Raw genomic sequence first — 13,461 nt, forward strand, 5'->3', positions numbered from 1 at the left:
TCACTTTGCATCACAAACTCAAACAAAGCCTCACTCTCTCTATCTCTCTCTCTCTCTCTTCCTCTTTCTCCTCCAGGCGTTTGGTACCAACCAGGAGGATTACGCCAGCTACATCATGAACGGGATAATCAGGTGGGGCGACCCGGTGTCGGCGGCCCTGGAAGACGGGGAACTCCTGGTGCAGCAGACGAAGAACAGCGACCGCACGCCGCTGGTCTCTGTTCTACTGGAGGGTAGGACACACACTAACATCCACTCACACACACGCTAAGGTAACGCCATGCAGAGTCAGCATGAAGGTCGGCGTGCAACAAGCTCATTAAGGCGCTAGAATACAGTCTGTTGTGATAGACTGAAAACTGACAGTTTGGCTAAATAATTAGCGTTATTCCAAACGATTAATTAGTGTTTGTTCTTCTCCGTCAGGCCCACCTAACAGCGGGAAGACGGCGCTGGCAGCTAAGATCTCTGAAGACTCTCAGTTCCCCTTTATCAAGATCTGCTCCCCCGACAAGATGATCGGACACTCCGAGATCGCTAAATGTCAAGCCATCAAAAAGGTAACCGACATTTAAAAAAAACATCTTTTACAGGTTAACTAGAAAGTCTTGAAATATATAAAAACAGATTTGATCATCTTTAGGTCTGGAAGAGATTGGGATTTGTGCCAAAAGTATGTAAACATGTGGAAATTATATCTCCAGCACTGATGCATGTAAGATGGCAAAGTTAATGGGGTTCATATGGTAGAAAATATATTTACAGACACTGTTCTTAAATCTGTAACTCCGTAACAAGTAAATAATGATTTAAAAATGTAATTTAAAACAGTTTTTTTGCTTTGATCTGTTTGTTTGATAGATATTTGAAGACGCTTACAAGTCGCAGCTGAGCTGTGTGGTTGTGGATGACATCGAACGCTTGTTGGGTAAGACCTCAGTTTACATAGACAAGCTACCTAAAAACATGTTGAATCATATTTTATCAATTTCATTCCTATTTCTTAACATTTCGATATGATCTGTCTCATTTCTGCCTGATGTTCAGACTTTGTCCCGATCGGCCCTCGTTTCTCCAACCTGGTGCTACAAGCTTTGCTGGTCCTGCTCAAGAAACCTCCTCCGAAGGTAAACGCACACTCTGTTTATTTCTGTTGTCCCTCTTGTGGCGTTGCTAGTCCTCAGGTGGCAGAAAGAGGGCAGCAGATCTTATGGATGCCAACGCAAAGTCTTGTGAGGAATTGTTGGAGGTCTTTGGCTGCAACTGGCATGTGTGAGCGACTGTGTGTGTGAGTGTATGGTTATTAGGGAGTGTTTTTTGGTCCAGGCCTGTTGTGCTCTGAGTGAATGGTGGTGGTAGAGACCCATTTCTCATAGTTTCTTTAGTTGTAGTTTGTGTGTGTGTGTCTGTTGTTGATGGGTTTGTGAATGAGAGTATAGCCCACTATATGGCTGCATGTGCATGAGAAGTGGCGCGGGGCCTGGTGTTGAATGCCTGGCTGCAGTGCTCCTCTGGGGTTGTAAAGCGCTGGGCCCAGCGGGGTGCCTGGGGCCGGGGGAGGCCAGGGGGACATGGAGGAGAATGGGCTCTGTGAGAGAGCCAGGACCTGGCAGCACTGCCGCCTGTGTGGCACCTCATCTGCATGCAGCATCACAACCCCCCACGCCATGGGGGGGCAGCCGGCAGCCATAATCCCCCTGTCTACTCGCCACTCCTCTGCCTCTCCTCCTTCTTCGTCGTCTTCTCCTGGTCCTTCTCCAACTCGTCAGCTTACTGGAGCGACATTTCTTTCGCTTCTCTCCTTTCTTCTCCGCTCATGTTTGTCTTCTCTTCTATTGTCTTCTGTTGTTTTCCTGTGCTGTTGTCCTCTCCTCTCCTCATCCTTTCTCTTTCCTCTCGTCCTCTCCCCTTATTTTTCTCTGTGACTCGAATAAGCACAGAGAATCCACGATCAATATTCCCAAAAGCTCCGATTTACTTTGTATCACATTATACCGAGAGCATCCTCACCTTTGTGCTCACTCTGTGGCACGACGACACTTCAGCTCAACACAGGAAACATGAAGAAAGTGGACTGCTTAAAAACCCTCAGGCCATGAGTTAGCATACCCTGTTAAAATTTATACCACTAGTCTACAGGAACATGAAAGCAACATGAGATTTTACAGGACTCTTCTCACTTGGCTAATCATCTATTTTAATTTCCTCCCTTGTTTTAAAAAGGCTGAGCTATGAGGTTCAGCTCAGTTCGCCTCTTAAACTCATAAACACCCCATAAGATGGTGTACACGTATGTTTTCATGCACAAAGTTTTGACAGTTTGACGACGATCATTTGATGTGTTCAGTGTGGTTATATCACATCATAAGATTTCAAGATTTTTTTTTTTTTTTCTTGCGAGCTAAAGTAGTAAATTAAAGTAAATTCCTTTCAGCTATATTAAAATGGCAGTGAAGTATTGAATTTTGAATGTGTACCAGGTTCATCTCTCATTTTACGATTTTGGAGTCTTTATGTCTACCCCACTATCTCTTCTGTTCCCCTACGCAACTGTCTCTCTTCCCAGTTCATAATCAAATGGATAGTTGAGTAAAAATGGTCAAACCACATAATGAAGCACCCTCTCCATTATCTGAAGATAATTTAAGGCTACACTTTGTTGTAAGATTTCTTTCATTTCTGATAAATAACGTGTTTTTTGTGGTAATGTTTTATTTGTAGAGCTCGGGATACTGTTCTTTGTTTGCACTCATGTCATGTAATGTGTAAGAAGTTAAGTTCATGTATGACAAATGTTTCACCACAACAGTATTTCTAGTTTACTGTAAGTCGTGAGTCCATGTGGGCTGGACACGTGTGTGTGTGTGTGTGCAACGAACTGGGAGAGAATCCAACCCCTCTGACCCTGAAAAGGAAAAGAGGTAAAGAAGATGAATGAATGATAAACTTTTTAAATCTGAAGTCATATCTGCTTCTCTTTCAGGGTCGTAAACTGCTTATCATCGGCACCACGAGTCGTAAAGATGTCCTCCAGGAAATGGAGATGTTAGATGCTTTCAGCACCACCATCCACATTCCCAACATCTCGAGCGGCGAGCAGCTGGTCGATGCCCTGGAGGTAACGCACACCAAAACAGACGCACACTGCATACACCTACACATGCGTACCGCCACACTTTTAATATACCTTGTCATACACCAGATGCCATCTTCTCTCTCTGTCTCTCATACATCTTCAGCCATAAGACACTTACAAGCAGTTTATCACAGATTTTTGTGCAAAAGCATTAAGATGACTCCCAGTTTAAACCAGAACCTATAATTGGCCTTATTTAAGTGCCACAGTTGCTGTAATGGAAGGTGTTTCTGCAAACATAGCGTAATATTTTTATTTCATTTGTAATTCCTGTATGCATTGTCCAATTTAAATATTGTATTTGTCTAGTTTAATCCCCTGCTGTTTGCTCCCCACAGCTGCTGGGCAGTTTCCAGGAGAACGAACGGGCCAGCATAGCTAAAGTGGTGAAAGGGCAGCGTCTTTCGATCGGCATAAAGAAGTTACTCATGCTCATTGAAATGGCGGCGCAGGTGGGAGAAATATTTCCTTTTGTATTTGCATCTTTTAACCATGCTAACGTCATGTCGGTCCACCACTTTCATTTATACTGAAATATCTCAAATAACTTGGTCACTGCATGGTCCCCTGAGGATGAATCCTGATGACTTTGGTGATCCCCTAACTTTCCCTCTAATGCCACCATGATTTTGATATTTGGTGGTTGGTGGTTTTGAGGGAAATTTTATGACAACTAGATGGTCTGTCATGAAATTTGGCACTGACATGCATGTCGCCCTCAGGCTGAATGGTAATAATTTTGGTGATCTGCTGACTTTTCATGTCATGTCAAATTTCTGTAAAACTGCACTTCTTTGTGTTTAGCATTACTCAGCAAATATTAGTGTGTTATCACTCTGAACTAAAACGTTAAACATGGTTAACATTAAACCTGCTAAACATCAGCATGTTAACATTGTCACGGTGGGCATTTTGCCATGCTAGTGTTAGCATTTAGCTAGTATAGCCTCACAGAGCTGCTAGCATGGCTGTAGACTCTTAACATTGTTTCTCTCTAACATCAGATTTTACTGGTTGTTCACATGATAAATGCAATGCACTGGTGGTTTCAGGCAGACTTTGGTGTAGGTAATTTGTGGAAGGGCAATAACAATCATTGCATTGTTACCCATTCAGCATCACTTCACACCTTTTATCCTCAAACACAAATTTCAAATTGGCTCAGCCTCGGTATTATGTTTTTATAATAGTGCGGTCTGAGGCTCGCAGGCTGTCCCTCCTCTTCCTTGACATCTGGTCAGCATTCTCAAGAGTCAACAGAATCTGTCTCCGTCACAAAAAACTGTCATCTATTAGCTGGAATGAAAAACAGTGTGGCTTTGCTGATGATTTGTTGAGCAGAAGGATCCAGTACATTTCTAGTTCACAAACCATCCTCCGAACAGTTGAGATCCAATACATTCATAGTATTGAAACCATGTTCTGCGTAGCTTTCCAAGTCACAGTCTCATCTTGTGATTCAGAGGAGAACAATCACACACACTTCCATGGTTTTGGTGTACCTACAATTTAGAGCAAAATCCATAAAGAACGGTCATCCCAGAGGGCCAACACACATGTACATTAAACCCATCCAACTGTGGAAACAAAAATGAAAACATAGACCACCGAGTCAGAGCAGATTCTTGGCTTCTTTTCAACACAAGTTGTATGTACTGTGTGTTGATGTGTCAGCGTTGTTTTGCCCGCCAGAAACTCTGAATTGACTTTTTATCCAGTTTTAGGACACGTTTTTGCCATACACTTTGTGGATCTTGGTCATTTTTAACTGTATCTTTCAGCTGGATCAAGGATTTTAGTCATCGGACGTCGATCTTAATTTTTTTTAAGAGCCGTTCATAGTGGTGACATTGAACGTCCTCTGTTCACAAAACAGTGTCAGAGAAACATGGAGTTCTGGGTCTGTTTGTTTTGGAGAGGACGTGGCCATAGAGGTGACTTATGTGGACTGTTCAGCTCCCAGAGTCCTGATTAGGAAGGCTGGCTACGTATCACCGTCTGTATGTGGAGAGACCGTACCCCTGGGAACAGTGTGGGAATTTCAGCTGCTCTAGTAACTTACCTGTGGATATTACTCCTGATTTCCTGTTGCCTATGGACCTTGAATAGAGTAGCAACTGCAGTAAGTTAGACATCTTTTATAGAGACTATTGGGATTATTGTGTGTCCTGGACTCTCTGCAAGTGAGCTGCCGTCAGTGCCCACGTCAGACTAGCTTGGCTAGGTTTGTTTGTCTTTAGCCTGTGGCTAAGCTAGCCGACCAACCTAAACAACTAAAATCTTGGCTGCGTGTGGGAAATGCCTGCGTGCAGACTCACAGCTGAAAGACAACATAAGAGGGCTGAAGGTGGAACTTCAGAAAAGGTCTCTTCACCATGGGTGGCAACCGACTCTTACGGCTGATCTCCTGGCTTTAAAGGATGTAGTGTGGCCGATCCTTGGAGCTAAACCCCCCAAGTCCCGATCATGCTCCAGTCCCTGCCTCCTGTAGCTGTGAGTCCTGGTCAGGAACAACAAAGGCCGCAGTAGATGCTCCAGATGCTGAGCAATAAGTTCCAAGCCTTGGACGAGGTGGATTGTCCACGTTCCTCAGTTGGACACCCGCCAGATGGCCGTCTCTCCTCTACTCTTGTTGCTGGTGGTGCCGCCATGCAGAGAGTTCGCCCAGCCTTTGGGGCAGTCCAGACAGGGTGTCATTGCTGATGGCCACCCCAGCCCCCCCCCCCCCAATGCTCTAGTGGTCGGCACATCCATGGTCTGGCATGTGGTGGTTCCCCAAACGCAAACGTTTTGCTACCCAGGCGCCTGCGTAGCAACATACCGGTAGACTGGCTTCCACTGTTGTTATTCATGCTGGAATCACCAACATCAAACTTCAACAATGTAAGAAACTCAGAGCGGATCCTGTCAGCCTCATTGACGGTGTGCTGGACTCTGGTAAACAGCGCGTCATCTCCGGCCTCCTCCCTGCTTTGGCTTTCAGCCGCTTTCGTCAACTCCATATACGGTTGAAGGGCTACTGCCTGGGAAGCTGCATCCACTTTGTTAACAACTTTACCTCCTTTCTCAACTGGCCAGAACTCTTTAAACATGATGATCTGCATCCTAAACGCACAGGATCCCACCTTTTGTCCACAAACATTGAAACTGACTCAACACCCCTGTAAGTCCTGTCTCTCATCTTCTTGTTAACTCCAGATGAGATTGAATGGTGTTCCTAATATTTTGTCCACTCCATTAACATACATGAGATATTAGGAACACTTTTAAATATAATTAATTCCAGTACACCACCATCACCCACTATGACCTCAGTAATGAAGATATAGTAGAATTATCACCTTTCTGAAGATGTCAACAAATACTGAAAATGTATAAGCTTCGTAAATGTAGAATTTATGGCAGAGCTGTTGCATCAGAGCACACAGGTGTTCCTAATAAAGTGGCCGGTGAGTGTATGACGTCATAGTGATGTCATCAGAGACGGAAAGTTTGCGGCTGTGACCGAAATCACTCCCCATGTTCTCTCATTTTCCATATAAAAGACACTCAGTCGTTTATTCTATTATGAGCATTAAATTATATATCGGACATCTATGATTCATCATCGTTTTTCATCATCGTGGCAGGTGATGTGTCACTCACAACCACATAAAACGGGCTAAATATAGAGCACCATGCAACAAACAGAGAGTGATCTCAGACACAAAATAGATGAGCGTTGAAAAGATAGAAGAGTGTCTAACAAAAGATACTGTTGAGTTGCGTTATGGGAGGTGTAGGATCTTGGATTTTGGAACTTGATCCATATCAGGAACAAGTCAGGATATGTCAGTTTTTGCTGGATCAATTCTGTTTTTAAATCTGTTTTAAATCCTTCAGCCTCATGGAAGCGAAGTCCTACACTGCTGGAGTTCTCCTTTAAAAGCTCAACTTGCGGAACATGATTCATTTCCAAAAGGCATTTTTCAGTCGGATCTTGAGTCAGACGTAGACATTTGAACCTGAGCCTGACAGTTACAGTCGGTTCTAACTGTACTGGGACGAAACACAGGATCCGAAGCATCTTTTGTTCACTGCAGCTTCTTCTTTAATGCTCCCGAGACCAGAACTTTCAATCTGCATCCCACAGTGGCCTCCAAATACTGTTTTGTTTACTAAAACAGGTAGCAAACTGACAGCAAGCATCAGCAGCAGAAATTGACCTAAATCTGACTGCCGGCTGGTGTTAATCTCTCTTCCCCCTGACTGCGTGTCTGTGGTATGTTGACGACGTGTACGGCCTGTTTGTTGAGGCTGGATGCTGTGTAATTGCTGTGGTATGCACCAATGCAGCCATGTTTTTGCACCCTTTTGCACACACACACACACACCATCCCCGAGCCTGAAGAAGTATGAACCTGTGTTTGCCGAGACATGCTGCAAACAGCCGCGCAGCCACGCACTCGCACACATTCACAGTTCGTCTTCAGTCTTTATCTTTTTTCCTCTCATTCCAACGGTTCTCTCATGTCTTAACTCCAGTGGCTACAGGCAATTCCAGACATACTGTAAGTTATTGCATAGGCTGCCATTAATTTTACTTCCTCTCCCCCCCCCCCCCCCCCCCCTTGTCCCCCCTCTCTCCCTAAAATCCTGTTTGTACAAACTGAAGCGTGAACTCCAGGACCTGCCGCTGTTTCAACACCTCGCTTCTAAATTGGAAGTCAAATTGATCCAAAAGTAAACAATGTTATGATATTGTACGCATGTAAGCACTAAAACACGACGCGTCTGTCTTTTTCTAGATGGATCCCGACCACAGAGTCAGCAAGTTCCTGAGTCTACTGAGAGATGAAGGAGCGTAAGTATTCTTTTCCTGTTTCTAACTACGCGACTCCGTCGAGCAGGTCTTCGGTGACGCTGAACACTCGCACCCACGCACACATCCGTCACCTAGTTTTCAATCCACTTACCAGTCTTCATTTACTAATGTAACACAGAAGGGGAAAGAAACCTCGACACAAGCGGTAAACATTTACATTTTAGCATCGTGTCAAGTGTGATTAATATATTTTGTCTTTTTTCCTGCAGACTGGGTTCTAATAAGTTTGCAAAGATCTAGACTCAGTGGAGCCACGTAGTGAAAAAGAGGCATCCTTCAACGGTAAGACTGCGAGGCCTGCATCAGGTCACATTTTCTACTCAGTTTTCTCTGTAAACTGTCAGTTAAGTTTAGTAATTTATACTCTAAAAGTAACTTTTCTTGCACCAAATTAACGATGTATGAGAGTAATCAGGTCAGGTTAACCTGCATGGTGGCACAAGGTCAAAAAATGTTTGAGGTTAACAGAACAGGAGCCTCATTATTAAAATGACCTGAGCCTTGTATTTTACTGTATATGTTCATAAACTTCAATATCAAAACTTGTGCAACTAATCTACATCTACAAAGAATTATGAAAAAATATGGTAGAGATGCTGCAAAATCCACATTTTCTGGTGTTTTTTGCACTTCAGTGCTGTAATATAGGTTTATTTTGATTTAGATTCCACCATTTGATTTTGCTTTTTGCACATAACTATAGTTATTTTTTTCCCCCAAAAGTCACAAATCTTACATTTCAATGTTTAATCTTTAAATTGCCTTAAAGGAATAGTTTGACATTTTGGGAAATATGCTTATGTGCTTTCTTGCTGAGAATTAAATCTTGTGTCTGTTAGATAAATATGAAGCTACAGCCGGGAGACAGTTAGCTTAGCTTAGCACGCAAACAGCTCAGCGTACAAAAACTAAAGTGTAAAAACTCAGACTCAGCCCCTAAAAAAAAAACTGCAACATGTTGTTTTAACATCTCGTTTTTTGTATGGATAGAACAAAGGAGATAATCAGTGAGCTTTAGAGGTGCTACGTACTGTGATGTGGTGTATTTTGTTATCTTTAGATAGCTAGGCTAGCGGTTTCCCCCCGCTTCCAGTCTTTATGCTAAGCTAAGCTAGCCGGCTGTTGGCTGTAGCTTCATATTTAACCGACAGATAAGAGAGTGGTGTCAATCTTCTCATCTAACTCTAAGCAAGAAAGCAAATCACAAATAAATTCCCCTAAAATAATTATTAACTATTGCTTTCATCTTGTTATTATCTGGATATCTCTGGCTGTCTATAGAGAATATAGATTGTTAAATTCTGAGCATAATGAGAGTCCCATGTAGATAATCACAGTCAGTGTCAGTGCAAAGTCTCACAAAACAGGATTAGAAAGTTAAATATAACTGTAAATATTACCCTTTACCTCTATAGTTCTTATTTCAATCTGTACATAAAAAATAAATATTCAGTTTAGTTATATGATACATTTATGCAGGTTAATAACGAGCTAAATATCAGAATATATTTCATAACACACCAGTTATCAGGCTATCTCGCTAATCCTGCTTTGTGAGTCGCACCCCAGCGGGACGGGCTGCCCTGGGTGATGGAAAAACCCAAAACTTGAACAACTTTTCAACTTGCAGCGAGAGCTTTGCTTCTCATCACAGCCTCGGAGACTTATGGTACAGTTAGCGCACAGAGTGCATAAAAATAGGTCGACTAGACAGGTGCTCTCTTGTGGCAGCATGTCTCCTTTGCCTGCCTGTCTCTTCTCACTTTTATTTGTCTCTCTTCACTCAGTTGCTGAGGAACGGAAGCCTGAAAGAGGCTGGCAGAAGGAAGCAAGCGAGAGATAGTTTCCATCTCTTTCTCTCGCTCTCTCTCTCTCTCTCTCTGCATCCTTCCTTCCCATCCCTGAAGCTCTGCGTGCTTCTCTCTGCACTGCAGCAGCCAACCAGGCAACCCTCTCCTCCTCAGCACGATGTGGAAAAAACAAAAAAAAACAAAAAAAAAGAGTGTAAATTAAGACAAATGAGCTGTGTTCATTTGTGTATATTTCAGTTCCTGAAGATCAGTGCTGTTATCTATTTGTGATGCCCTTTAGCACTCCATTGGGATTTTATACATAAAAGAGTCAAGGTGAAAGATACACTTCTACGGCAAGTACACGTGCATGCACGAACACTAATTAAGATACTGTTTGTTTATATCGGCCTGATTTTCTGTGCACGGATTTGTAATCTGATCATTCCAGGACTGGTGGCTCTGTGACTTAAAGATTTGTTCCTATCATGTTGTTTACTTGCTTGTATCAGACCTTTTTTTTTAATTTTATGAATAAATTAATTCTATTACTAATAAGAAACACTGAAGTATCTGGACTTTATAATAAAATGAATGACCGCCAAACATTTTAAAGGGAAGTTATCTCACACACGAGGGACTTCTGCTGCTTGAGAAATGTGTACGCTGCTTTCAGCCCAGACGGTTTGATGTATAGTATAAAATCCACAGAGGAATATTCAGGCCTTCATCATTTAGTGGAAACTGCCCAAGTTGTCCCAGAAAAACATCTCTCAATTTAGCGTCTCTATAGAAACCAATACTGTTTGTTTTTTATTCTTCTTATAATTACGATTATACCAAAATCATTAGATTTTAGACTCATAATTATGAGAAATTTGGCATCTCATGAAGGAAGCTACACAGACGTTGGCGGTTAAAGAATAAGTTCACATTCTATCTTACTTAAAAACATTAAAATTAACACTCACGTTGCCCAAATGTACGTCGAAACAGAACATTAAAAATTCTAACGTAAGAGCTGGGGAACAAAGTCCACAGTTGTTTCGTGCAAAGATTCATGCTCGAGTTCAACTTCAAGCTGATGTGAGGCTGAATTTGCCAAATCGAGTGGGTATCTGTCAAAGTTGAATCTGTTTTAGCGCAAAAATTCCCTCCTATTGTTTCCCAGCTTCAGTGTTTCCTCCACTGAGCTGTGGTTGAGTTTGGAAAATACCGGCTTTGATTTCACCAACACTGACTGCTGAAGCCGCATGTTAGCTTTCTGACTAAAACTCTGTGGTGCGTTCCATTCGAGTCTGAGGTCGGAAACTTCCAAGTTGAAATAGTCAGAATTCAGAGCTCGAAATCGTTTCACGACTCTTTTTTAGGCAGAGAAAATGACTACATGTCCTTCAGTTGATATTTTACCATTTCAAGGTTTTGATTTCATGTTTATTTCTCGTCTTGACTTCTCGGTGAAGTCGAGGTGCCTCGAGTTTCCGAGACGGAGCTCCGACTTTGAGAGCTGTTCCCTCATACGTTGTCATGTACAGCAGGAGGTTTGTCCCCCATCATTTATATTGAAATCATCTCTTCAGGCCCAGTATGGACGAGAGGAATGAGTACAGCAACCTAGAATGGTTTAATTGTACATGTGAGTTGTTTTAAGACACACTTTAAGAAATGTGCATCTGTCCTTTAACCTCCAAATCATCTTTGTTGGGCGAGAAAACACTGCATGCCAAACATTTACCGAGTAGCTACACGTGTGTCGGCTACAATGACAGTAAAACCGTTGGATGCAGGTTTCTGGATCCAGTCTGTGATGATTGTAACCCAAAGTATCAAACATGTTGTTTCATGTATCATCTTCCTCATAACCGTGCTTGTGGTCTTCTTCTTCTGTATTTGTTTTTTTAAACAAGTGAAAATAAATAAAAACAATCCAGTGATAGTGAGTTATTAGCTGTGACGTTTGTATTTCTGTCTGTTTGTAACTCAAGAATGTTGACTTTTCACCTTTTTGTAAACACATTGCAAACTAATGCAATAAAAGTGGATAATATGTATCCTAGATTCTATATTTCTATATGTCCAACATGTCCTGGATGATTGTGTCGCCTCATCTGGATCCTCTCATCATAAATTATAACCAGTAAAATGTAACTACTGTATATAGCAGGTTCATTCTTCAATACTATTACATATTGATGCTTCATTTAATGTGTTATTTGATATATTTCTTACTGTTAATAAGTCCCATGAAAAGACCAAAACCAATAGTGTATTAGTCTGTCAGCCTCAAGCGCATCTGTTTGACATTTATGACAAAATTGATTAAAAACATTGAAAATGGGTCATAAATATATCATTTTTATTATGTTTAGGGCTCAGTACTTTCCTAAAGCAGCTGGGTCCTGTAGTTTTTAATGAAATATTAGTCAAACTGGAGTAAATAGTAGTTTTTGGGGACTATTTTTAGCTGCGGATTAACACACGTTTGGAGCTCTGGTGTTTCTAATAGACAGCAAAGGAATAAACTTGATCAGATTAGACATAAACAGACGATACTTGTCAGCAGATCATTGTTGGTCTTTTCATGGGATTTGTTGACAATAAGAAAAATATGGAATATCACAAGATTTTAATGGGATCAATCTCGTACCATATGTGATACAACTTTGGAAGTGATTAATAGATCTGTGATGAAATATCTGATCATAGTTTACAGTCACAGTCTGGAGTTCACTTCAGAAGAAAGTTTGTGTGAACGTCAAAAAAGGCAAAGAAGCAAAAGCACGAGACAGTTTTGTTCTTCAAATATATAATCTTAGTTCAGTCATACAGATATATACATTGTATAATAAATAATATTTATAAAAACATAACATTTACGATTATAAAATAAAAAGGGAATTATTCACTTTAAAACATTTGTACAAAACTTTGGATATAGCGGGGGAAGGGAGGGGAGGGGAAGGGGGAGGGGGGAGTCGGGGAGTTTGGGGGGGAGAGGAGGGGGGGACACTGAACACAGAAAGGTAGGCCCAGGTAGGGAGGGCTGTGTAGAAGATGACGCAAATGCTAAGCTATGTCACAAAGAGAGGACAGCCTATACACTACGGGGTAACTTGTATTTTTGTTGTTGAATATAATTAATAGGAAGCAGGTGGGACTGTCAGAACATGTTGTGTGGAAACCTTCTCAAGAGTTTTGTTCCACCACTGTGAAGAGCCAGCCTGCCATCCATCCATCCATCCATCCATCCCACACACACACACACACTTCTGTTTGTCACTGGCAGCCGTCACACACACACACATTCACATCTTGCACACATAAATCACCGGGCTCTCGATGACGTTTCCCAAAAACCTCCTCCTGCTTAATGTTCTCGGAGTCAGAATTCAAGAATCTACATGAGCTGGAAGTCTTTTCTGTCCACCCAGAAATCACAACTATTTTCCTCAGTGATCTTAAAACCGTTTCCTCTTGTTAAAAATCGCAAGTCGGAGCCAACTCGAGAGGCTGACAGCCCTGCTTCTGCATTATAAAAAAAAAAAATATTTTGAGTAAATTACAGTATATTGTTTTTCCAATATCTCCCAAAACCAAAACAGCGAGGCAGAGGGGTGTTTTTTTTGAGGGGGGGGGGCGGGGGCGGGTGTACTGACAAGAATACAAGTTCA

General features: G+C 41.9%; 1 protein-coding gene across 1 annotated transcript in view; it reads left to right on the forward strand.

The window, feature by feature from the left end:
* LOC137171610 (vesicle-fusing ATPase-like) overlaps positions 1–11,846 on the forward strand; it is a 30,843-nt gene extending 18,997 nt beyond the window's left edge. The window contains exons 14-22 of the mRNA XM_067575632.1: positions 77–233; positions 427–560; positions 862–928; positions 1,048–1,127; positions 2,984–3,118; positions 3,475–3,588; positions 7,924–7,979; positions 8,210–8,282; positions 9,788–11,846. Coding sequence (XP_067431733.1) covers positions 77–233; positions 427–560; positions 862–928; positions 1,048–1,127; positions 2,984–3,118; positions 3,475–3,588; positions 7,924–7,979; positions 8,210–8,240 — 774 coding nt within the window. The 3' untranslated portion in view covers positions 8,241–8,282; positions 9,788–11,846. The remainder of the gene's footprint in view (positions 1–76; positions 234–426; positions 561–861; positions 929–1,047; positions 1,128–2,983; positions 3,119–3,474; positions 3,589–7,923; positions 7,980–8,209; positions 8,283–9,787) is intronic.
* The last annotated feature ends 1,615 nt before the right edge of the window (positions 11,847–13,461 follow it).

Source organism: Thunnus thynnus, chromosome 20 (assembly GCF_963924715.1).
Source record: "Thunnus thynnus chromosome 20, fThuThy2.1, whole genome shotgun sequence".
Taxonomy (NCBI): Eukaryota; Metazoa; Chordata; class Actinopteri; order Scombriformes; family Scombridae; genus Thunnus; species Thunnus thynnus.